A 26,586-nucleotide genomic window follows, 5' to 3' on the forward strand; every position below is an offset into this window, starting at 1 on the left:
AGGGCTGGTCCCAAAAACCCTAATAAGCACAGAGAACCCTTGTGTGAAGAGACAATTGTTTCATTAATAATTTTAGTGAGTAAAACTTGTGGTCTAATCCAGCATTATTATGTTTGTTATGCTGATGGACAATGAAAAATCAAAGTGAGTTTCCTCTCAGTTCCTGACTGTAGAATATCTGAAATAAGAAAGGTTTGTCCTTAAAAACCCCAGTCAACCCACTGTTGATTAGTTTGAAATTATTCCAAGAGTGCTACACAAAACCCTTCCCACTGCCTTTTATATAATTCTTCCCTGAAAGACATAAAATTTAGTCTTGGCTTGGAGTTTGGATCTAACAGTGCTGGCAGTGCCTGGAGTGGGCAGTGCTGCACCTGCTGAGACCAGTGGAAGTTGGCCAGTTCAGAAGCACCTCTTCCAGCCACTTTTCCAAAGGAATTCTGTGGAAAAACAGTGCTCATGAATGGAGAAAATTATTCCCTTTTTCCCTCCAAGGGAATTCAAGGTGCCAGGATGCCCAATCCTTTTGCCATGAAAGCACTGAGAGGGTTTTTCTCTTGGCTTAGGTGGTGGCAAAGTTATTTTAGTAAGTTCTGAAATCTCACCTGCCACTGTTAAAGATGCAGGAACATTTTGAGAGCAGCTCCCTGGAATAAAGCAGTTGGTGTGTTGGAAAAACACAGGCTGCATTAAAAATCCCTAAATTTTGTCTGTATTCAGCCTTGGTGAATCCTAGAAATCCAAATCTGATGGAGCAGTTCAGCTCACTGTTACTCTGGGACTCTGTTCAAGATCTTTAAAGCAGGCAATTTGAATAGAGCCTTTATGGTTTGTTGTTGAAGGCAAAGAGAATGAAAATATAACAACAATCATGGCTTCAGATTTCTCCTGGGAGCTGAGAATAGCAGCACTTGCAGCAGTGAGTTCTGCTGCCTTCCCAGTGGTCGAAGGCACTTTCCATTCCAACCACCTTCCTGAGGAGGATCGATACAAAACGAGCTCTGATGAAGAACAAAATGACAATTCCTGTGAAGAGGAACATCCTTAAAGAACAGGGAGTGCCTTGGAACCAAAGTCTTCTCCTGCCACAGAAGAATTTTGCTATTAATATTTCTGCAGGCTTTAAACAGGCTAAATAGCAACACTTGGATTATTTACAGTCAGAAAGACAGTAGGACAGGCATTCATTTTTATTTCCTCCCCAGCTCACAGCCCTCTCCATGTGGCAGCCAATCCTTTTATTACAGAAACTCAGTGACCCAAACCAAAAAAGGTCATTTAATCACATCCAGTAATTCACCCACCAAGGCCAGGCAGCACTGCTCTACTCCTTTCAACTGACCTCCTGCACACACAAATCACAGAACTCCTCCAAAATGCTGGATTAAAGAAACCCTTTTCACAGAGGCAGCAAGTCTTGTCTGAACTCCAAGCTACAGCAACTCCACTGTTTCCCCTCACAAGTGGTTTGAAACTTTCATTCTCCTGGCAGCCAGGAAGCCGTGTCTCATTTCAAGGTTGAATTTGTCCAGCTTGCAGTGGCTGGCTCTTGTTGTGCCTTTGTGTGTGAGATTGAAAAGCCCCCCACCATGCAGGAATAAATGAGTCTTCCTTCCAGTCATTATCCTGAGCCCAAAGTCACACGCTGGCACCAGGAAAGCCACCAAAGCAGGGACACTGAGATCTAACACTGCATTAATCAGTGCCCATGGATGAGCACTTGGACTGCCTTAGGATAAATTTGGGGGGGATGTGTGCACTGTTCCAGTTTTCCCTTGGGATGTTCTCCTCCTGTGATCAGAGCTGTCTGCCCACGCTAAACCAGAGGAAAGATATTTTTGCCATTAAGTCTCTGCTGCAGGGTTGCATTTTCCACCCCAAAAGGGGATTTGACACACAGCCTGTGAACACAAACATTGCTGTTGGTCAAACTACAGATGCTGATAAAGAACAATGTGGGTTGAGTCACTTTTAAGACTTTCTTAAAGACTTCAATGGGAACAATTCTCCCCAGGTTTGTCTTCAGTCAGCAGCCAAAAATCCTCTTGTTGGCAATGAGGGGCTCAACAACCACTGAGAATGGGACCTGAAACTACAGAGTAAAAATAAATGAGGCTGAATAATCAGTGAATAAAATCAGGACAGGCCCAGACTTTCAGCACACACTGTCTTGGTCCTGTGGAGGATTCTCCCAGGCACAGACACTCTGGGTGTAGAACAGTATTTTAACATCCCAGTTGAAGTAATTTCTTCTTAGATTTTTGGGACAACTCCCCAAACTCCTTCCTTTTCCCTTTTTTACCTCTGGCTTACACTGGAGGGGGCACAGGAAGATTGACCCAGCAGGGAGAGGCAAAGTTTGGGCTGAGTGAGGTGAGCTGGATATGGAGAACAAGCAGGAGCACAGCAAACTGACCAGCAGTTAAAATCCCTTGAACTTTTAGGATCTGAAATCACCAATGTGTACATTAGATTACAGCATGTGTATTTAGAAAGGGGCCCAGCTGTGTTACTACATCATTAAATGTGTTTTCCAGATTTTCAAACTGCATAAATATGGGATTTCTGCATTAGAGGTGGGATCAAACCAGAGAAGCACACAGGAAACCCCAAACTGTGGATTTCTCTGGCAGTCCTGAGGTGGGGAAAGCACTGGTTAAAGGAAATATTCCCAGGCAATTCCTGGGCTGCTGCTGCAATTCCTGAAGGGTCATTCCTGAAGGGTCATTCCTGAGCCTACTCCCAGTTTTCATTAACAACCTCAGGACAGAACGAGGAGGAGTGTTCTGAAGGTCCCACTGAAGTTTGTAGAGCACCTTTAACAGAAAACAGGACCAGGCTGTGAGAGAGGAAAAACTCCAGGACTTCAAGAATTGGGGTGAGAAAACCAAGATGGAATTCAATAGCACAAAATGAAGGCCAAGGATGGGGCTAATGCTGAGAATCTCTGCCGTGGGCTGGCTGCTGCTGCAAAGGACAGAGGTGAAGGGTTCAGGTTTATTAATCCATACCAGGAGAGTCTACAAATGTGACATGGCCATGAAAAAGCAAAATGCAAGCCCAGAAAGTATCAGGTAATTCTCTCTGAGATGAGCTATTACTCTTACATTGGGCCTGGCAAGATTTCATCTGAACTACTTGTAAATTGTGGGTAATTTCAGTTCAACTAAGAGATTCTGAAGGGTAGATTAGGGCAGGAGGAGCTGCCTTGTAAGGGGAAACTAAATATCTTGGCTTGTTCAGCCTAGCAAAAAAAAGAAAGCCAAAGGGAGAATTTGATGATTCTACATAAACACCACAGGGAAAATACCAACAAAAGGGAAAATGTATTTATGTTGAAACATGATGTTAGGAATAAATGTGTGCAGGCCAGCAGTGAATATGTGTAGGCTGGAAATTAGGATGTTTCTGGCCATCAGAGACAGTGGGGGCTTGAACAGCATCTACTGGGAACAGCAGGGGCAAAAGTCTCTGCAATTTGAAATCCTACATTTTTTGGAGGCACATTATAAACACTGTTGGTGACTGCAGCTGGGTTCTGGCCACGTAAGCCCTGAGGGCACTTCCATTTCTAGGTGGGAATGATGGAATACAGCCTTGGAGCTTGCTGGGTATGAAACAATTCCCACCTAGATCCCAGCCCCTGAATAGGATGGAATTTGAATGGGACAGAAAAATATCCCCTGCCAATTATTAGAGAAGCCCAAGGATTTTAAGATCTGCCTGAGTTCAGACAAAGCCCTGGAGATCACTCCTGAAGAAGTTTTTACAGTAACTGCTCCTCAGCACAACCCAAATGGAGAACCTTCCTCATCCTCCATCCCTCCACTCCCCTGCTCCCCACACACACCAAATCCAGTTTCTGGGTGCAGGAAAGCATCTTTAATAGGAGAAAAATTGCTCCAAAGCTGTGCAGGGACCTTGCTGCAAACAGGGAGGCTCTGTACAGTCAGTATTGTAAGCAGAATTAAAACCACTGTCTTTGCCATGTCACTTAAATTTGGATGGTGGTGTCAGGAGAGAAGGATAATTTCCCTCATCTCTTACTTCCTTGCCTCCTCTTATCCCTTAATTTTTAAAGTAATTTAGTTACAAATTAATTAATTAGTTAAGCACCAGGAGCTCTGATGGCCAGGCCCTTGTAACCAGACACAGGAGGAGTCTCCAACAGATCCAGCCTTGGTTTCACAGCCCCTGCTAAACCAGGGGACAAGTGCAGGAATTCTACAGCTGTCAGATCCTTCAGAGGGACAAAAAAATGTGGGGTCAAGCACATGGGGTGAAGGGGGAATTGAAATGTGCCTGTGGATTCGTGACCAGCAGGCACAGGGAACGAGGCACAGGCACGCTGCAGGTGGGATGGAAATTGGGGGATTTTGCTAATGAGACCTAAAGGAACAAAGGCTTTTCCACCAGAGAACATCCCAGAAATGAAGGGCATCTGCAGAATCATTAGTGGGTGAATTGAGTCAGGTCTTGTCGGGCTTTCAGCCTCACATTTGACACAATCCAAGGGTTTTAATTCAGCTGCTGAGTTAACCCAAACTTCACAGAGCTGTCGCTCGCTGGGGGTCTCCCACAGCTCCCTCTGGAGCAGATTTTAAAGTCTCATTAACTTCAGTGGATAAAGAACTGTACCATGAACACCTAAAGATTTTGCTATCATCAGTTGCAAAAGCCCAGATCTTGGCTTTGGGTTTCCACAGAGCCAACATCCAGTGAAGAAATAAAAGAAGCAGCAGTCTGCAGTTTTGAGCAATGAATTCAAGCTCTTATTTTCCATGGGCATGTTCCACCTGCAGCTACTGGACCAGGGCTCCAGATCAGCAGGAGGAACCTCATCCCCAAACCTTGTCCCCAAAACCTTGACCCCAAAACCTTGACCCCAAACCAGAAAGACACCAACCAACCACCAGGGAATAATCCTGGGTGGGATTCCAAGCACCAGAACTCACTCCAACCACTCAGCACTAACTCTAACCACTGGCTTTTTGCCAATCCTGTGCCAAAAAAAGCAGTTTAAGGAGTATTTTAGGAGTGTAATGTGGGAGATTTATGGCTGTTTAATTAAGCTCTTCCCCAGGAGCCTGAGAGCAGGCAGGGAACAGTTGTCTGAGGAACTTACAAAGGATGGTGGAAAACAGAACCAGCAGAAGCAGAAATTATGCTTGTATTTGAATGAAAAATGACAGGTAGGAGAAGCAAGGGCATGAAATATCTTCAAAGTAAAGGCAGTAAAGCTTGCAGATGCAAGAGATGAGTCACTTGAAAGACATAAAAATTGCATAAATCAAAATATTCAAAATATAGTAACCATTTTATGGGTCAGAATGTCAAGTCAGGCTGGGATGCTGTTGTTGAAGCTGACTGGGAAGAGAGAGCTGAGTGCCTGGCTAGAAAAGTGTTATCTTACAGCCAGCCATCAAAAATGAAAGGAAAAACAAAGCTAGACATTAATACAGGCAGGCAAAGGCAGGCTGGAAGCAGAAAAGCAAATCTGAGTTCCACCTGACTAAAAAAGACAACCTGGGGGTAAGACCAACCACAGAAAAGGTACAGCAACAAAAAAAAAAGGCAAAGGAAATGAAAGATAACACATTCCAACCCACAAAAGAGAGGAGGAGGGAGGAGAACTCTCTCAGGCTGAATGGCTGGGACAGAAGAGACACCAGAGTGAGGTGGGAGACATTTTTAAGGAAAAAAAAAAGGCTGCACTGAGCTCTGCTGATGTAAATCAGGGGGATTTATCAGCACTGGATCTGGATCTGTGAGAGGAAAGTTGGTAAAAACTGGGAAAGAGCAGTTTTGGTAGAATGTCAAAAGGTGAGGTCCAACTTGGAGAGAGACTCCAGACAATTCTGCAGTGAGCTGGGGCAGGACTGAGCAGCAGAAGCAAACAGGTTGTATTTCATTTAAACAGGTTGTATTTCATTTAAACAGGCTGTATTTCATTTAAACAGGTTGTATTTCATTCACTTTTTTTGAGGCTACAGCCCATTGAACCCAGGGGGAATAGTCAGGGAAAAAGGAACACAGAGGTCAGAGATTGGATAATGTGGGGTCACCAAAATGAGCTGAGAGTGGGAAGAAGGACAGAATTCAAAACTCCTTAGTCCCTGAAACACAGAAGAAAGTTGTAAAGGTCAGGTAAAAGCAAGGAAAAATGGTCAAGACAAAAGTTCCATAATTAAAATGGCTGATTTCCTAATTCTTTCTGCAGTATTTTCTGGTAATTTCACTTGGTGTCAGGCTGTGCCTTGTACACTGACACTCTCCTGACTGGGCTGTGTCCTGAGGAACACAAAATTGAGTATTTGAAAAGCACAGAGCCCTCAGTGAAGTGTCTGCTGCCGGCACCGAGTGATCCGCACCATTGTTCAGCTGTAATTAAACTGGAGGCACTTTATTTGCTCAGACACTACTGTTTAATTTTATCTGTTTGCTCCAGAAGGTGTTTTCCATTTTCCCACCTTTCTCCTGTGAGCAGACAATGCCTAACCAATTTCCAGGAAGCAGTCTTTTTTATTATTATTATTATTATTATTTTTAGGTTTTTTTTAAGTGAAAGGCAGGTGCTGAGAAGAAATTATTTGAAGTGTAAAGGTTTGCACAATCCCTGGGAGAGCCATTCCAGCCTGATGCCTTGGGACTGTTAAAAACTCTCTCCAAACAAAGGCTGCTGTGAGTGTAAATCTCATTATCATACAACAGGCCTGCCTGACCTGCCTTTGCTCCTCGGTGAAGTGATTGAAATATAGACAAGGTCCAGCAGTAAAAGTAAATTTCTATTAGTCTGGCAGGATCTGAATCACTGCAAGTTCTGGGAAGGAAATTTCACTCTACCACAGCATCAGCCTGCACTGAGTGGAGCCAGGCTGAGCCAACCCTTTGGTTTTCCAAAGCTGGAAGAACCCAGGCAGAACTCTGAGCTGGGAAAGGGACTGGGGATGTCAGAAGAGGGCCCTGATCAGGATTTCATTGCAGCAGCCATTTTTTTATGAGACTTTCAGGTTTACTTCACACACAAATCCCAGTCCTGCAGCAGATCTAGCAATTACTGGTTTTTCCAAGGTGGATTTCATCATTCCATTTCAGGCTAACATGGTTTTGACAAATAACAAGCCATTGCAAGGTTTCTAGGAGCTATAAAATGCCCTTTTCAATTGTCACTTGAGCCTGCACAGAACCCCAGGGCTGGTGGGAGCCCATATTAAACAAATGCCCTTTCCTTGCAGTACAGAAATTCCTATATTCAGGAACCCTAAACTACTGAAAAGGGAACATTAAGCAGGAAATACTCCCACACCAGGGAGCCCCATCCATCACATCTGAAATCTGTCTTGCACAACCCACTCAGCAGAAGGGGAAGCTGCATCCATTTTTTTACCAGGGCCATGTAGTTCCCTTAAAAAGAAGGAGCAAGATCCTCTTTTGGAGGATGATTTGCATAACTTGGAGCTGGGGAATGGCATCCTGTTAACAGCCCTGAAGCACAGCCTTGCTCTCAGGAGCCTTTTCAGGGGCACCACTACAGACCAAGCAGCTTTTGCAGCGAGCTGTGAAGAGCAGCTTTGGAATCAGGGAAATCCCAGAATGGATTGAGTTGGGAGCAACTTAAATTTCATCCAGTTCCACCCCCTGCCATGGGCAGGGACACCTTCCACTATCCCAGGTTGCTCCAAACCCCATCCAGCCTGGCCTTGGACACTGCCAGGATCCAGGGGCAGCCACAGCTTCTCTGGGCACCCTGTACCAGGGCCTCACCTCCCCCACAGGGAAGAATTTGTCCCCAGTATCCCATCTAACCCTGCCATGTGGCAGTAGGATGCTATTCCCACTTGTCCTGGCACTCCAGCCCTTGTCCAAAGTCCCTCTCCAGCTTTCCTGGAGTCCCCCTTCAGGTGCTGAAAGGCCAATGAACAACCAGCCTGAAGAATCCCTGGATATGGACAATCACAAGATGTTTCTCCTCTCCGAGCACGGACAGCTCTGAAATTACGACTCCTGTGTGAATTTAATTGGATGATATTTGTTAGGGAAGGAGAAAAAAAGGCCATTTCTGTCCTACTTCCAGATTTCTGCTGGATGTCTCCAAGTTAAAGGGAATGCAGTAGAACCCAGCTCGCTTTTCCCAGGTTGGTGAATGCCCCATTCCCTACAGAACATCCTCCCTCCCAGCAGTTTTGGGAAGTGCAGGGAGAGCTGGAATCCAGCCCCTTCAGAAGCTGACACAAGGGACAGGCTCTCATACAAAGGCTCAGTTCCACCTCAGTTTAGGTGGAAACCCAAGGCTCCAGTGGAATTTGAATAACTGGTGAGCCCCAGGCTGGCTCCCTGCACTCTGAACCCAGGATTGGTTTCATGCTGGTGGACTGAAGCCATGTTTCACCAGCATGAAACCAATCCTGAGCTCAGGATTCTTTCAGTATTAGGTTTAATGGGATCCAATAAAGATGCAAATTTTCCAAACAATTCAATATACATGCCATGATGGAGCTGCAGCCAAGCATATTTTGTAATTAAAGCCTTCTCCTTGTCTCCAAGCAGTGGGCTGGGCAGGCTCCTCACAGAAATGGTGTGAAATGGTGGCAGTGGCTGTTGTGGGCTGGCTGAGGGATTTGTTACGTGGGTCCCACTTCTGCACTTCATATTTGGCTCAACTAAAGGATATTTCCTCCTTCTACACTCCAATGAAAAGTCACTCTATATTCCAAAGGGCAGTAATGCTTGCTTGCAAAAAGCCACTGTCACCTTTGATCCAAGGGCACATTTGTGCTGATTGCATTGTCAAAAAAAAATTTAAGCTTGTGTCTGTCAAAATATGGGTCACCCTTCGTAATATGGGTACATTTGGATTTAACTTATGCAGTTAATAAATCATTAATAGATGTTGTGGGGATAAGTAATCCACATTTTAGATGGCTACAAGCAATCCATTAACCTGCTGGGCTCCTGCAGCCTGTAGGAATTAACCATTTATGGAAATTGTTGGAATACAAATGAGCCTTTCACTGCTTCTTTACCATGACTGAAAACTGATCCTTAATGGGAAGGGTATTTCTAACAGCAGGTGAATTTGGGGAAGGAGAAAGACAACTCCTGGCTGCTAATTCCTTGATTTTTCTGGATCCTTTCCATGGTCCTGGGGCATTAGTTCAAACTGCTGTGCCTAAAACTTCCACATATTTAAACTGGAGGTGACTGGTTGCTTCACTCACGGCAGAGATCGCGGTTTGTCTTGTGGGATAGGATTTTCTTGCAAAGGAAAACTCACCTGAACATGGTTTTTGCTTGCTCACAATCACAGAATCATGGAATGGTTTGGATTGGAAGGAACCTTAAAGTTCATCCCACTCCAATCCTGACACTTTCCACTGTCCCAGGTTGCTCCAGCCTGGCCCTGGACACTCCCAGGGATCCTGGGGCAGCCACAGCTTCTCTGGGAATTCCAGCCCAGCCCCTCCCCACCCTCCCAGATGGGAATTCATTCCCAAGATCTCACCCTAGTCTCCCCTTCCCCAGTGGGAAGCCATTCCCTGTGTCCTGTCCCTCCATCCCTTACCCCAAGTCCCTCTCCAGCTCTCCTGGACTCCCGTCAGGCACTGGAAGGGTCTCTAAGGTCTCCAGGCTGAACAGCTCTCTCGGCCAGACAAATTTTTTTCAGTTCCCATTAGTTTATAAGATGAAATTATCTCTCCAAAATGCTTCTTTCCTAGCTCTCCAGTTGACAGAATGTGCTTTACATGATGAGAGTCAACTGTAAATCCGAGCCACAAGACATCGTTAGGACAAATACCTTTAGTTCTGAGGGTGCATCTCCAGTCCTGAGGACTGGGACCCTCATGACAAGAGGGGCATTGAGGGGCTGGAGCGTGTCCAGGGCAGGGAACGGAGCTGGGGAAGGGGCTGGAGCACCAGGAGGGGCTGAGGGAGCTGGGAAAGGGGCTCAGCCTGGAGAAAAGGAGGCTCAGGGGGGCCCTTGTGGCTCTGCACAACTCCCTGACAGGAGGGGACAGCCGGGGGGGGTCGGGCTGTGCTGCCAGGGAACAGGGACAGGAGGAGAGGGAACAGCCTTGAGTAGCACCAGAGAAGGTTTAGGCTGGATACTGGAACAACTCCTTCATGGAAAGGAAGGTGGAGGAGTCCCCACCCCTGCAAGTGGCACTTGAGGCCAACCAACAGTGGTGGCACTGGCTGACAGCTCAACTCCACGACCTTAAAGACCCTTCCCAACCACAACAACTGTGTGACTCCATGACTTTCCAGCAGCTTCTGAGCTGGAATTTGGCTACAAGAACCAATCAAGAACCCCCCTGAGCCCATTCCCTGCAGGGACTCACGTCGGGCATGATCTCGATCTTCTCGTAGCGGCGCTTGTAGGGCAGCGTGAGCACCTCGGCGCGGCGGTAGGACATGGCCGGGGGCTGGCAGTCGATCATCAGGTCCGTGCGGTGCGACTGCGTGGGAGGGGGCTGCGTGTACTGCTCGGGGCACACCACGTGCAGGGGCTGCAAAAGAGCAGTGGAATTCCCATCAGCACAGCAGGGAACTCATCCAGGAGCAGGGAGCCGCCTGGAATTTGCGTCCTTAATCGCTACTTTGATGTCGTACTTGCCACAAGGAGAGGAAAAATCAAAATATCAAATTGCTTTTTTCTACCAAATCCTCGCCAGATACACTGGAAGGAAATGGCAGCAGTGGTGGAGACCATCCCAAGTGTCAACATGTGAGGCTGCACAAACCTCGGCTGTCAATAATCAAGGCTGCAAAAACAACTCCTGCAGTTTTCCAGAAAAAATGTTAACAAAGCATAAACAGGCTGGTTGCCACTGCAGGGTTTAAGGAAGCCAAAGAGAAGCCAGTGGTTCTGCAAGCTGCCCTGGAGACAGCACAACACATCAGCAGTAACATGGAAGGAGATGTCAAATATTAGTACAAAAATTGGGATGGGCCACAAAAGCACCAGAATCAAGGGGGAACAGCAGATACTACAATAATCCTTTTTTTCTCAGACCTTTCCTAAAGCAGAGCTCAATTCTGTGTCCTCTTGGTGGAAAAAAAGGATCTGGGTGTTTTCTCAATTTTTGTTGAATGCAACATTTGCTCACAATAAATTGATTTAATTTCAGCTGTGTGAAGAAACATAAGAAAAGTCAACAGAAAATTCATTACCTGGACTTCTTTGAGTAATTTAGACACCTGAATAAAGTTGAGTCTCGTGTCAATGGGACAGTAAACACATTTCATTGCCAAGGGCTGATAGGGAGCCAGGGCATCCAGGTAAGAGAAATCAGGTTCTGGAAAGAGAAATGTTGAAAACACTCAAAAAGCCCCATTAACAACAAAAAAGGCCCAATTCCTCTCTAATTCCAGTTTAGTCAGAGCTGTTGCTCAGTGTTAATTCTGGTACAGATTTCTCTTCCCTTCCTCCTTCCCCCACCCATTATTTTAAATTAATTTGATGAAAATTACGCCCACAATTAGTCTTACTTTAATCAAGCAACACAGCAATACTATTTCATTTGAACACATTATTGCATGATTTTTAGAACAAATTTAATCAAGACAAAAACATCATCTCTTATTTTTAATCAGATCCTCTAAAGGAAGGCAAAATGTAGACATTTTGAGTCTTGTAAGGTAATCCAAATGGCAAGTTGGTTTTCACCATGACAAAAATGCAGCATAAAGATGGTATCTTGATATATAAATATATATGTATTTATTATTTTGAGTCTAAGAGCCAGGTTTAGACTGGTGGGAAACCAAGGGTTCTTCTATTACTGGATTAGAGGTTTGCCAGGGAAAAGTCAGGCACTGAATGGGCTTTTACTCCCACAGAGAATAATAAAACATTGAGAATACTACAGAAAAAGATTATTTTTTTTTGGTGAATGACAAATGTAGATCTCAGGTGACACAGGGTAGGATACAGGTAACCTCTTGATTCTGGGGGTCAGCCTAATGGTATGGAAAAGATTATGTATGCCCTCTCTATCTCCCTGCTAATTGTGGGATAGATGAGACAAAGGGAATGCTGGAAAAGAGAAAGGGATGCATGAAAGTCTCATCTGCTGGATTATCCTGAAGCACAAGGCCTCAAAGGACACCAGGCAGAGCCAAATGCAGTTCAAGCCTGGCTGGAACACAGCAGGAGGGATTCTCTGGGACCTGCTGAGGCTGTGAAAGGATGAACTTAAAGGAAACTGAAATTCAAAGCCTCCAGTACAGATTTAAAGAGCCATCTAGGATGTTCTGACATGGCAGCAGAGCAGAGCACTGGTTGGATTTCTCATGCAGACAGCAAGAAAAAAATCTCCTTCAAACCTTAACAGAGCAAGTTCAGCACCAGCGTGACATCCAACAAAAAGACAAGTTAATTGCTCACCTAAAAATCTCAGAATCTCAAAATCTGCTGCTGGCTAAGCACCACTGAGCACAACGTGGGGATATTTACCCTGAGAGAACAGAACATGGCAGCAGGCAATGACACAAATGTTTGGAACTGCCAAAGAGATAATTTCCCCAAGTTTAAAGCAATTGTAGCTGCCTGGGAACATGAAAGTGAGAAATATTAACGAAAAATGAGCGTTGTACAAGGACGTGTACATGAAGCCATGAATCCACAAACATGAAATAAAAATTACACTGGGCAAAAAGCCATGTTAGTTAAAAGCAGATGTGGTGGTGGCAATGAAACAAAGCCTAAAAATATCAATGTAAAAATGGCATTTTATGTCAATTAAGTTTATTAGCAATGAATAGCAATTTAAAAATAGGAATACTGAGAAAGTTGGGAGTTGAAGAATGATCAGTGATCAGTTAAGGTTAAATGACAAGGCATTTTAAAATTCATTAGGGAAAAACAGAAAACTTAAGTCAGGCAGAGGTTCTCTGCTAGAGATGTGCTGTGAAATTGTAAAATTTGAAGTTTAAAAAGTTACCAGAAGGGAGGTTCTCCATCCCATCTGGGGTTGTGGAGGACACAGAGATTTGTGGCAGCACCTGTTCAGCATTTCTGGATCAGCAGGTTCAGAGAATGTACAGACATGGAGTCTTGGTCTAGGAATCCCATATAAAATCCAGTCCAAAGCCTCTCTGAACTCCTAATAAGGACAGGAGAGCCTTGGAAAAGGGAGAAATTCTAATGAAGGAATCCCAGCATGGGACTTGGGAGATTTAGAATGTTAAAAACACAACTTGAGCTGGGCTCACAGGGAACTCATGTGACACACAGGAACTGCTGTTCTGAAACCACCCAAAATCCCAAAGTCACCTGTCTGGAGGCAGCAAGTGCTTGTCAAGGACACATATTGACTTTTCCTGACAGAATCTCAGGTCTTTAGCTTTTCCCCCAAGACTCCTGATTTACTGCTGTGTGACACTGAGTTATAAAACCTTCCACTGTACAGCACTGACATGCTTGAGCTGGTTTTAACATCTCCAAGGAAGCTGGTTTTTAAAGGAGACTTCTTTATATTGTATATTCTCCTAGAATTTCTTTGTGGTTCAGCTGTATTCGATATTTTCAATCAATAATCTCCTCAATACTGCTCCAGCAGTGATGTCTGCAGGTGACACCAGCCAGTAGAGCAGCACCACAGTTCCCTCACAGCCAGCTCCTGGCTGCTTCAATTTATATTCTTCTTGTTGTTTTTCACATTACAGATTGGAAAGGTGGAGACTGACTTGTTCCTGTGGACTGAACAAGCAGTGTTCATTAACAATGCAGGATTGGTTTGGAGTTTAAAGGTTTTATTACCACAAACCAGGAGTTTTTCACAGGAAAAGCTACAACATCATCTGCTCTCACATACTGCTCCAATGGATGGTTCTTTCAGATCCACAGGAGATTTTAGCTTAAAACAGAAAAGTAATTAAATAATGGAAACCAGTGGCATCAGTGGAGGTTCAGATTCAGATTTTCACTGGTACTAAGAACAGGAGAATTTCATCAGCTAGGAATTTCTATAGACACAGAATCATTTAGGATCTCTACAGTCATCAAATCCAACTGCCAAACCCAGCACTAAACCCTGAGTTTTGTTCCAGCTGAGACAACCATAAGGAAATAGTCACAAGGCAGTAGGACCATCCTGCCCAGTGGATGTGCCCACAGACAAAAGCCATGGATAGACAGAATTGAGGAAAAAAACCCACCACAAGCATCTGGAATCACTGTGCAGTACAAGGTCACCCAGCTAAAGTAGCTCTCAACTGGAGTTTCATGAAGTACAAACTGGGAATGGATCTCCAAGACCATGACCTGCTGCACCTCCAGGCTGTCAGGAGTGACATTTGGATGCCGTCACAACCTGCCAGGGCCAGGCTCTGACAGAAGTGCTGGATTGCCTCAGTTCACTGAAGGATTAGGATCTCACACAGAAAGGTCAATTGCCTCTCCTTACAGATGACACAGAGGAAGAGTTCCTGCCATTAAAGGCCAGTTCCTGACACCCTGGGCAGCACACTCACAACGTGATTAATGCCAATGGTTCCCTGGGGATGCATGGAATACACACCCCAGCAAAGGCTCTGCCAGCTCTGCCTTAATTGAAGTCCTGACTGGAGTAGAATTCAGTTTCCAAGACAATGCATATCCACATTGCAATTTTACCCAATTACTGTAATTAGGGCATGTCTCCTGAACTGCTTCAAAGGTCAGGAGGGATGTGCACTGCAGCAGCTGTACCTTTAGTGCTGTGGTACCTTGCAGAGTTTCCCAGCACAAAAACAGTCTGGATTTAAGTTTTCTGCAGGAACCTCCCCATATCTCCCCTCCCACTGAAGAGGGTTAATTTTGCACCATAAATATCCCCAAATTTGCTTAACACAATCACGATACTGTCACACTTTTTGATGCCAATATTGTGAAAGAGTCAAAGGGACTTGCTTGTCACTAGCCTCGAGTTCACAGTTTAAAAAAAAAAAGAAGGAAATAACCCTTTCCCAGCCCTCTTTTCTTCAGGTTTTGTGTTGTCCAGCAGCTTTCCTATTCACTAAAAACTGAAGGAAAATAAACTCAACAGTGGGACTCCATCCCACCCTTGCTGTGAGAGTAGGTTTGATCTGCTCCTCAGGGCTCTCCTTCCCAGTTCTAATTACTTTGTCCAAAAATCCACACCTTCTTTACCTGGCTAAGTCATATAGAGCACACCTCCCATTATCCCAGAGCTCCTTAGACTCAAAATCAGGAGTAAGGACCTAAAGGATTATTCTTTGCCTCCTAAGATCAGGACAATGCCCACTGCAGGGCTCTGTCTGGGTGACACATCAGGTACAAACACACCTGCACAGAACCTCACCTGCAGGGAAGGCCTTGAAGGATTTTTAATCAGGGTCAGCACTAGAAGCAGATGGAGAGAAGTGGGGGAACTTAAAAGACCTGTTGAGTAGTGAGAAAGGAAAGAGCTCCCCTGGGGAATGAGCCTAAGCTGTACCTTCAGCTACAGATGTGTCTGCCAGCCAAAAAGCATCAGAACAAAGCCCAGCCCAAAGGCAGGAACAGCTCAGATCCCTGTGCAGATCAGGTCTGTGTGGGGTGCACACTTCTGGGACAGCAGAGAGGACAGAAACCTCTTTAGAAACACTGAAAGATGTAAAGGCCGGAGAAAGGATGAGGAAAGGTTTGTGGTTCCACCGGAATATGGAGAAGTGTTTCTCCTTTCTGACCAGCATCCATTAGGTCTTGCCTGGGTTTAACTTGCAGCCAGCTGCTTTTAATTCAAAAATTAATTTCCTGTAGGCATTTTACTGCTGTGCATAACAATGATTTTGCTCAGACGTGGCAGGAATGGACTCTGCATGGCAAAGGTTGGCTCTGCAGGGCTACACTGAATTAAATGGCACAATAATTACATTTGTCCCTGCAGCCAGTCCTGGGGCCTTAATTTAGATAAGCTCCTACTGAAGTCAAAAACTTCTGTCCCAGAACAAATGAGTAAAGCCCCAGGGATGTAGCCACACTTAAACAGAGTGCACAAACTGTTAATTTGATAATGGCATGAGCATTTTACTTACCTGTGAATATAACAGTGTTCAAGCTGGATTTTCCCCACAGCTCCATGAAATGCACCACATCCCCAAATCTGAGAGAGGGATGCCCAGTGAACACAACACAGGGCTGCTTGAAGTCATTGCTGAAGTCTCCATGGATGCTGGGATAATGTTTCAATTTGTTTGTCTGAATAAGCTGAAAGAAAAACAAAAATCCAGACAGTGCAACTTTTCATTCCTCTGTGCTTGAGTGTGTTTATTTACATGAGATTATAAATGTTCTACAATTTATTCCTAACTCATCAGGAGAGTCCCTTCCTGTATACCCCTTGGATTTTTCCAACAAATTTAGTCATGACTGTCATAAATGTTATGAAAAGGAAGTCAGAGCATGGGGCCAGGGGCCTCCAAGTCCTTGCTCTCACTTCTTTGGTACCAGCAGGATGGTGACTGGGAGGAAATTCTGCAAACACTCCCTGCTTCGAGCTCCCTGGAGTGAGCAGAGTGCTCAGCTGCCAAATTCACAATAAGCTCCTTTCTCCTATTTGCCATGTCTGCAAAGAGCTCTGGGCTCATGTTTAACCTGCTTTTCTTGCATCACAGCAGTACCAGGCACTTTTGCCTTCAGCAGGATGTTGCTGAGCTTCCCCCATCTAAAGGTTTCACACAAAATCAAACCTGCTGAAAAAGAACAGACTGACTTTCCCTTCCTTAACTATCTCTGAAACCAGCAATAAACATGAACTGAGAGCAATAAGATGTTTTGCAGACACAGTGCAATCAGCTCTGCAGGTGGAACAGATTTCTTTACTAAGATGGAGAAGTTTATTTATCAAGGCACTTTTCGAAGAGTTTTGCTTTATTTCTCCTGCCACTGTTTTCTAATCTGCAAAACAAGGTGCAACTTAAAAAGCAATTTAATAACCAGGCTGTGAAGCACTTTCATGGAATATTTTGCGAGTTTCTTCCTTGGCAGGTACATGCTTCCATTTCCAGCATGAAAATAACTGTAAATACAGTTTAAAAAGCAAGGAATTTAACACATGAAATCACAGACTGAACAGCTGAGAGGAAAAACCACAGAGATAAAGAGTGTGAGGGAGGGAAGGGGGCTTCCTTTGTCAGCCAGTTTTAAAAGGAGGTTGGGCTGTTCAACAAATCACAGAATCTTGGAATGGTTTGGGTTGGAAAGGAACCTTAAAGCTCATTCTGTTCCACCCCCTGCCATGTGCAGGGACACCTTCCACTATCCCAGGTTGCTCCAAGCCCTGTCCAGCCTGACCTTGGACACTTCCAGGGATCCAGGGGAGTCACAGCTGCTCTGGGAAACCCATGCCAGGCCCTCCCCACCCCCACATGGACGATTTTCTCCCTAATATCTCATCTAAACCTTCCCCATTTCAGCTTAAGGCCATTTCCCTTCTTCCTGTGTTACTTTTTACAATGGCTGATCTAAGGTGCCTCTATGGAAATGAAGAGAAACTGAATTCTCAGCAAGCTGTGCACCACAAAGCACCTCAGAATTCAAGGTTATGACACAATTCTGTAGATGCACATGGATCATTTCCACGTGGATCCTTGGATCATGGAGGAGGTAGAAACTGGACTACATTTTCTGCAGTTTATAAGTAATAGCTAATTCCTATTTAATCTTCAAGAGGGAAATTAGAAAGAAAACACTCAATAACTGTTCTGGCAGTTGATAGGCACTGAATCTCAAAAACATTCCTGCAATTGTACTGGTACAGATTTCTGATTAACACATCTGGAGTGCAGGGTTTAGAATATAAACCTAGCTTCAGTAATAAAAACTGCAGTTTAAAACTAATTTGAATCCATAAAATACTGACATTTAAATGAACTTATAGGAAACGGCCTCAAAAAGCGTTTTTCTGTTTGTTTGGTTTTGTTTTCTTTTTTTTCAGGGAAACCAAAAGTCTCAAAACTGAAATTGCAGAAGCAATTTCAACTGACTAAACTGGAAGAGGAGGATGATGATCTCTATTTCAAACATGTCATATGGATATGTGACATTCCAGGGGAAAACTTTTCCAGGGACAGGCAGATAGGTCAGGGAAAGACATTTCTACCACCAGCACTGATCTAAGACACTCCTGAAAATCACAAACTGTTGTTCCAGCATCTTCTTTCACGGGTTCCTTCAAATGATATTTATTTGTATGCAGCATTCAGATCTTTGGGAAGATGTGAGAGCAGCACTGGATGTGGAAAGCAGTGAACAGCTCATTTCCCTGCCAAACCTCCACAAACGTTCACTGCTCAGCAACATAAAAGCTGTATTTTCTTCAAAGCATTATGGAGGCTTCAAATCCCCTCCTATTGCTTTGTAAAGAGACACAGGAGCTATAATCCAGTTTTCAGGAGCTCGTTGGTGATGATTCTTTTTTCATCTTTTCTTTTTATCTTGCCAGATCTTTTCTGATAAAGTGAGGCTTCAGAGCTCAGCTCACAATCCCTGACTCTCACAGGTGGACAGAACAGGGGTGAAAGGCTACAAAAACAAGTTTAGAGCCACTCTACTCACTCCAGTGAGAAAGCAGCTGGTGGGTTTTAGTGTCTATAGTAAAGCCTCTTCTAATCACCCCATCAAAAATATACGGAGCTGAACTTGCAGAACAGGTCCAACAAAATTTCCCAACTCATTAAGGGGGACCGAGTTTGCAGTTTGGTTTGTGCAGGAGGGTTTTTGTATCTCCAGATGAGATGGGGTGTGCAAACCTTTGCTGTGCCATGGCCAGACCTCCAGCCTGGGCCAAACCCAACGCCTGGCATTGAGCCAGCCAATATTTCCACAGTGGGCCTGGTTTCTGGGAAGCACAAGCAACATTCAGAGCATCTTTTTATAGAAAAAACAACTATTGACTGAAAGCTTAAGAGATAGGGGCTGGTAAAGTACTGAATCAAGAGTGAGAGCTGCGTTTTTCTGCAATCCCAAATGGTTCTGTGCTTCCCTTTAAAGCTGGAGACTTGATTTACAGGGTCAGCAACTGCTGCTATAAACAGGATAAATCTCCAGAGCCTTTGTGTACCCTTTGTTGAAGTGAGCCAAAATACACTGATATTTACTCTGTGTGTGTGTGTGTGTGTGCTCTGTATCCAGAATTCACAACAGATGTGGCTGCTGTCAGGGAATGAGAGATGCATTCATTACTTCACCTCCCTCACTCCATCAGATCAACACTAACAGGGGCCTAATTTTATCACAGAATATCCAGAGTTGGAAGGGACCCCCATGGATCACTGAGTCCAACTCCTATATGATAATATTTATAACATAATTCTATAAACCAAACTATAATACTCCACAATCACCGGGCTCCAGGTATTTATTTAAATGTGTTATGCAGGAACTGGTAAATGGAGGAGGGAATAAAAGATGAAGAAGACAAATGCTGGTATTTAAGACCACAAAATCAATATTACTCCCACCCTGGCTCTTTTTTGAGTCAGAAAAAAGAGTTTTTGGAGCCATTTCTCTTAGATCTTGCTAACAGAATCCCTAATAAGAGCACAGTAAATCCAAATCCTCCCTCCACTGGCAAATACTGATCAATACAAATTATCTCTCAAATTTTATTGTTGCAGACATTTAGAGGAGTCTGGATTCACTTAGGGCCTGAAATTGTCCGTGTAAAGATCGAACCGAGAGGAACAATTCAGCTACAACAATTGAGCCATTCCTTTATAAACATAAAGCCTCCACCTCCACAAAAGGGATGGGGCAGAGTGTACAATCCATGGATCCTGTTAAAATGATCAAGGAGACTCTGATTCCTCATCTGGGGCTGTGCTGGGATGGGATATTCCCGTGTGGAATTTGGTAAGATACCACATGTTGGTTCTGGGATACTAGAATAACAAATCTAAGCTAAACAAATTGCTGGTTTATGCTCCACAATATTTCAGCAAGGCACTGTGAAGCTTCAGTCTGAGCCTATTTAGACAGTTGATCCTTGGATATAATGGATAGAGGGGCTTGGAAGTGAAAGTCATCCCCTGCATTGCCAGCCTGTGCTGACAAATATTTGGGATCTCCAGCTTTTGACTTTGCAGTCAGAGCAACTCTTCCCTCAGTAACACCTTTAAAAAGGTCTTTTAGTTAGTGCAGCAATAAAAGGCTGCAGGAGAGGCTTCAACAAGAGCCTGGACACTCCATTCTCACTAACTTCAGCAGGAACTGATGTCCAAATCCATCCCTACAAACCTGGAGCACTTCAGCCCACATTCCTTGCTCCTAAGGGAGGGAAAGTATTCCCTGTTCACTCAGACTGGATGTTAGGGAGCAAACTGCCACCACAAGAACTGTGTCAGGACTGTGTAGGAGGAGATAAGATGAACATCTACTGCTCCATTTAAGTGGAATTAAACAAGGAAGGAGAAATGTTTCAGGTTCTCTGCAGAGCTGAACATGTGTCTGGCTTTATTCAGCAGAGCAGAACAAGGAACGAGTTCAAAACACGCAACATAAATCATAAAACAAAAATTTCCATGCAGAGAGAATGCAAAAGCTTCAAACAACTGAGTGTAGAGAGTGAGGAGAAATAAAAATAGTAATTGTAAAGACAGTGAAGATGCTTTTATTTACCCTCTTGTGACAGTAATAAAGGCATAGTTAAGTGAAATGCCAAATACAATCTGATTAAAGGAAGGAATTATTCTGTTCTACTACACATCAGGCACTGCTGGAACTCATTGTTACAAGGGACAACATTGAGGATTTGGGGGATTTTTTGCCTTCTTTGTTTTTAAATCTTGCTGTTTATACAACTAACAGGAACATCAAATTTCAGGACCAGCAGCATGCTGGGCTGGGCTTGTTTGGTGGATAATTAGAAGCTTATTTCCTGGCCTGTCCCTCTCTGATGTATCATGCCAGGCATGTTATTAATGCTTCCTAAGAAGTAAGAGGCATGTCTGAGTAATTCCCTATTTTCCTCCAACAACTGAGCAGTTAAGCACATCTTTTCATGATGGGCAATTTCAGCACAGGTTACATTGCACAAGCCTAGCATTACTTTGAAAAAAGCCAAGCAATTCTCCACTAACAACCTCTCCGATAGAAACCATCATTCACTGTCTGCTTCTGATACTCATTAAAAATCCCCTGAAGTGCCAGTAAGCAAAGCTCTTGCCTGGGGGAGGGGGTTGTGGAGGCCCAGGGTTGTGCTGGGAAGAGGTTTTATGGATATTTCACACTGTGTGAATGAAATTCAGTGCCAGGTGTGAGATTTTGGAGATTTAACAAGGGACGTGAGGCACGTGCTGAGCACCGGGGGGGGGCCCTGGCAGGGAGATCCCGTGGGATGCTCCATCCTGCACCTGGAACAGGCACGTTCCTCCCTCTGTGCAGGGAAGCTGAGCTGGGATCCACTGCTGGGAGGCCTTTCCTACATAATTACCCTGATCCACACAAGAAGCACAGAGCACTTATTGCAAAGCTGTTCCAATAATTTGGCAAAATCTCACAATCAACAGGCCCCCGGAGAATATAAAACGTCCCAGGAATTAGAGGACAGAGTTATCACTCTATAAACATAAAGACCCATTGTATAAGATGGGTTAATTAATCCAGTCTTTGACAGCTGCATGTTTAGCTTCTCATTTTTGGATGGGTTTTCACTTAAATCTGCCAGTTCCAGTGAATATTGTAAACCAGAATATGGGATGTCAGTGAATCCAATGACACTGTGCATCAACAAGGACACCCCAAAAAAACAGGGATGGAGGGCAAGACAGAAAGCACAGCCAGCAGCAAGGCTGCAGAGCCTTGTACTCAGAGAATTTGGAATTGATTTATCAGTGGGAATGAATTTTTTGGTTATAAAATAAGTGGTGAACAGGTGGCTTGCCCTGCAGTCCACATTATTCTTGGTAACAGATTATACATAATTCACTGCACATCCTGCTTGAAACACATTCAAGCATCTGGAAAGAGTGAGGGCTCCTGGTCAGATCCTACTCCCAACAATGCCTTTGAAGCACCTACAGATGATGGATATGATGGGTAATGGCAATTTCCAGAACAAGTCCCTGGATGAGATATCTCAGAGGAAAAAAAACACACAGTGTCTGTAAAAACATTGAATTTCTGGGCTCTTAAACCTGCCATGGCCACTCTGCACATCTCATCAAACAGTCTGGACCACAGCAACTAAAAGAGCCAGGTTTCTGCATGTCCCAAGGGGCTCAGTGGCTCACAGGAGTAGGATTTAGCCAAAATTCTCTGTCCTGTTTCTTCCTTTCCCAGCCTGCCTCTTGTTTACTTCGGTGGGAAAGCTACCTGTTCCCAGGGGAGAATTTCCTGTCCTGATACGTGAGGTAACTTTGAAGGCACCAGTTATATTTATTGTCTGCTTGGCTAAAGCTTCCCCTCAAATTTTAATTTTGTTGCAGGGAAATCCTCCAAATTTAGGAGCCTCATTCCTCTTTGCTTCATTACAATGCTCAAGTAATTTCAATTGAAATTGCCATGGACAGCACTCAGTGCTGAGAACTTTAAATTCTGATATCAAAATCTCTCTTTCAAGATACCATTCCTCCTGCAGCAGACATGGTGCCTGCTTCAGTGAGGGAGGAAGGAGCTGGCATGACTAAGCTGTCTCTGATAACAAGCTCTTAGTTTCACAGACTTGGAAATAAACTGCTTGGACAAAGGGAATGCTCGTGGTTGCAGTTGATAAGAGCAAACATCCCACACCAGATCTCTTTCTGCGGGGGAAGGAGTGAGCCAGGCCAGCCTGTGCAAGTGATAGGCTGGAATAAACAGGGTAATTCTGGAGTTTAGGGAACACCATCACTCATTCCTCCCCCACGCTCCCAAATTCATCACAGAAAGCAAAGGAAAGAAACACGTTTAGGAAAAATTAAACAAAACTTAAACAGCTGTAGAAGGGTTCATCAGAAAAACAACAGCTACACTGTGTGGACTGTGATCCAGAAAGTGAACAAGACCATGGTTAACTCACCTCAGCGTGGGGAAAAGGAGGTTCTGGAAGATACACCTTTGTTTGTTTGTTATGACACAACCTTTAAAAGAAAAGGAAATCAGCCAGAGTTAGAGGTGCAGCCCATCCTGCAGCATCTGCTGCCATCTACTGTTACACTTTTGGAGAAAACTGGTTTGGATCTGAGGCACCAGGTGCAAAATCACCCATTTGTCCTTTTGCTGCCAGAGATTCTGGTTGGAGGTCCTGCACCTACAGGACACAACCCCTCAGTCCCAGCAGGATCACACCGAGAAGCTGCAGGTCAGCTGAAGGTAATTCTGTACACACTGGAACTGCACACTCTGCTGCTCAAGATAAATCTGTAACTCTGCATCCACAGTGGTTCCTCATCCAGATCTCAGCAGCTTCTGCAAAGCCAAATCATCTGTCAACAGAAAAATGCCACTTGCCTCATCCCACTTCTCGGCAGTGACTTGGTCCTTTTGCTCATTCTAATCTAATTCCCCTGTGCGTTTCATTATTGCGGTTCAATGTTGGTGAGCTGCCTCCCCCCACGGCCCAAGGCTCACTGTGACCTGGCATTTTCCATCAATCACTTTTATCTTTAAAACAGATATTGAGAGCTGTTGATGAGCTCTACCCAGACTCCTGATTCATCCTATTACAGCAGCTAAAAAAAGCTGTTTGTCAGAGGTCTGGGTGACGTTACAATGATCTGCAGTGACACTGTCCTGGTGGCTTTTCTGGGAAGCACTGCCTGGCTCACACTTGCACTTTATTAAAAAAATATGAGCCTGGGTCAAACTAATTTTGATAAAGTCCAAGGGGTACTAAGAGCAAGGCATTTCCTTTAGTTGAGTAAAGGGTATAATATTAAAGGCTGGAATCCCTGAATATCAGCCACAGTTCTGACCCCAAACCTCTATTTTACAGATGTTCACCCTCTGCCTCCATTTCCATGTAAATCCACCAGATTTCAATCCTCTTTACAATTCTCCTGAGGGATCAATTACCACAAGATTTCCAGGACCTGTCTTTTCTCTCCTGAACTCCAAAATCTGGAGAGGGAGGAGGAGAGCTACCTTATTGTATTTAATATTCTAGAGCATGTCTCCATTGGTAAGAATTTGGGAAGAGTTCCAAGTGGTTGGGTTCTGCTTTCCAGGGCTCAGAATCACAGAATGGCTGAGGTTGGGAGGAACCTCCTGAGATCACCAAGTCCAAGCCCTGCTCAAGCACTCTCAGCAGAGAGTGATCCAGGACTGTGTCCAGTTGGATTTTGATGTCTCCACAGCAAAATCTCCTGAGATCTCTCTGCACAGTGTTTCACAGAATCATGGAATGGAAGGGATCTGAAGGATCATTCAGTTCCAACCCCCTGCCATGGACAGGGATACCTTCCACCACCCCAGGCTGCTCCAAGCTCCATCCAACCTGGCCTTGGACACTTCCAGGGGTGGAGCAGTCACAGCTTCTCTGGGCACCCTGTGCCAGGGCCTCCCCACCCTCACAGGGAAGAATTTCTTCCCAATATCCCCTCTAACCCTGCCCTCTGGCAGTTTAAATCCCCTGCCCTGATGGAATTCCACGTGTTTTAATTTGTTCTGCGAGCAGGCCCTGCTGAACAGACTGAGCCCTCACCCTCATTACTTCCCATCAGGTGTTTCTACACAATGGTGAGATCCTCCTGAGCTTTCTGCTCTCCAGGCTGGAGAGCCCCAGCTCCCTCAGCCTCCTCTCATCTCCATGACCCTGTGCTGGCCTCATTCCAGGAATCCCACATCCTTCTGGTCCTGGGGAGAGCAGAACTGCACAGAACACCATCCATGTGGCCTCAGCAGTGCTGAACAGAGCATGATCTCCTCTCCTGACCTGCTGGCTCTGCTCTGCCTCAGGCAGCCCAGGACATTCTTGGCCTTTTCTTGCCATGGCTCAGCAAAATTAAGCCTTAAAACTCTATTTTGCTTGGCCAGGGACATCGTGGTAGAATTTGGGGGGGGCTAAGACTCGCAAACAAGCACAGCTAAAACTGTGACTCAAGTCAGGAACATAATTTACTCATTAGGATAAGCAGCAAAAGGCAGAGATTGAGTTTGCACATTCTATAGGAAATGATCCTAATTATAGAACATGTTCTCTCACACACACCCACCCCCTGGTGACTCCAGGAACGTGTTCACAATCCTAACCAGGTGTATTTTAGAATCTGTCAGGTAGAGATAACCTGCACCTGCCTCTTCCCACAGCTGAGGGTGCACTTGGGGCTGCCCTGGAACACCTACCACTCGGCAAAGATCTGGGAGAACTCCAGGGAGCTGTTGGCAACAGGTGAGATGAAATAAAAGGGGACATTGGAGAGTCCTGCAGAGTCAATGTACTGATAGAGACACTCCAGCAGGTCGTAGATCACTCCAGAGGGGTAACAGGGAACCAGGACATTGCCTCCATTCCGGACAGTCATCGCTAAGGGAGACACAACGAGAGAAATCAACTCACTGAGTTCATATTTAAACTTTCAATCAATTCCTTTCATCCAAATATTATATAAAACCAGCTTTTGCACGAATTAGCACAACACATTATGCCCATGGGTTGGGAAGAAAATATCTGATCATTAAATACATTTATTTCCTGCCTTCTCCAGGCTCAATGGAGCCATTCTACTCCTTTAGCTGGGGGCACATGACTGCCTGAGCACATGGAAAACTCCTGACAGGAGAGGGCAGCCGTGCATTGGCACAGGAGGATAAAGGAGTGACACAAACCACCTCACCATCAAAATAAACCCTGTTCTATCTCTCAGCTGCCTCCAGAGAGGAAGGACAACAGCTCCCAGGTCTCAGCCAAAGGCACTGCAGATGGTGAGCTGTTCAGCGCTTGGATTTCAGATGAAAAGCCAAAAGTGTGGTTATTTCAAACAGCCCTCAGAGCCAGAAATGGTTGATGGAATGTTTGTCCTTTTTAAAAACTCTAAATTTTTCTGTCCTTTCTGTATAACAAGAGCAATTTCCAACTTGCAGGCAGCGTGGGACTAGATAAAAACGAGGAGAAGAAAAAGGAAATATAGGTTTACTCTGTAACTGAGACAGATCTGAGTACAACAGCAAGAGCAAACATCACGTTCTTTTGGCAGAATGAATTACAAAAATACTGCACCTTCTGGGAAAGGAGAAATACTTTGTTCAGCTCAGTGAGCAATTTCACCTGTGGTCATGGGGTAAAACCATCCACTGCTGTTAACTGCAGTGCAGCAGCAGTTACATCATGCACCAAGCATTCCACAAAAAGCTGTGGAAGAGCCTGAAAATACAAATATTGCATCCCCCTCCCCAAATCACTTTCTTGACTTCCAATTTCTTGCTGAGCTTTGTTGGGGTATGGATTTAGCACTTTAAGGGTCTTTTTTCCCCTAATGGGGAAAAATCTTCCTCAAGGAAGATTTTTCTGGCTGAATGTTTAAGTTTTATGGAGTTCAGGGAGATGCACAGCCTAATAGGATTTTTCCCATGCATTTGTGGTTGTTTTACTCCTTGCAGCAGTCAGTGCCTCTGACACGGTGCTATCAACAACTGCTGATCAAAGGCCCCTTGTTTATCACTTATAATACAACTGCAGGGTAGTG

At 44.6% G+C, this 26,586-nt stretch overlaps 1 protein-coding gene across 1 annotated transcript in view; it reads right to left on the minus strand.

Moving 5' to 3' along the window:
- Nucleotides 1–26,586, minus strand: part of INTS9 (integrator complex subunit 9) — a 60,458-nt gene that overhangs the window by 3,961 nt on the left and 29,911 nt on the right. Inside the window, exons 10-14 of the mRNA XM_058836155.1 lie at nucleotides 25,247–25,427; nucleotides 22,983–23,043; nucleotides 16,021–16,192; nucleotides 11,173–11,297; nucleotides 10,341–10,508 (exon numbers count right to left, since the gene is read on the minus strand). Of these exons, the coding sequence (XP_058692138.1) occupies nucleotides 10,341–10,508; nucleotides 11,173–11,297; nucleotides 16,021–16,192; nucleotides 22,983–23,043; nucleotides 25,247–25,427 (707 nt within the window). The remainder of the gene's footprint in view (nucleotides 1–10,340; nucleotides 10,509–11,172; nucleotides 11,298–16,020; nucleotides 16,193–22,982; nucleotides 23,044–25,246; nucleotides 25,428–26,586) is intronic.

This window comes from Poecile atricapillus, chromosome 3 (assembly GCF_030490865.1).
Source record: "Poecile atricapillus isolate bPoeAtr1 chromosome 3, bPoeAtr1.hap1, whole genome shotgun sequence".
In the NCBI taxonomy this organism is placed as follows: Eukaryota; Metazoa; Chordata; class Aves; order Passeriformes; family Paridae; genus Poecile; species Poecile atricapillus.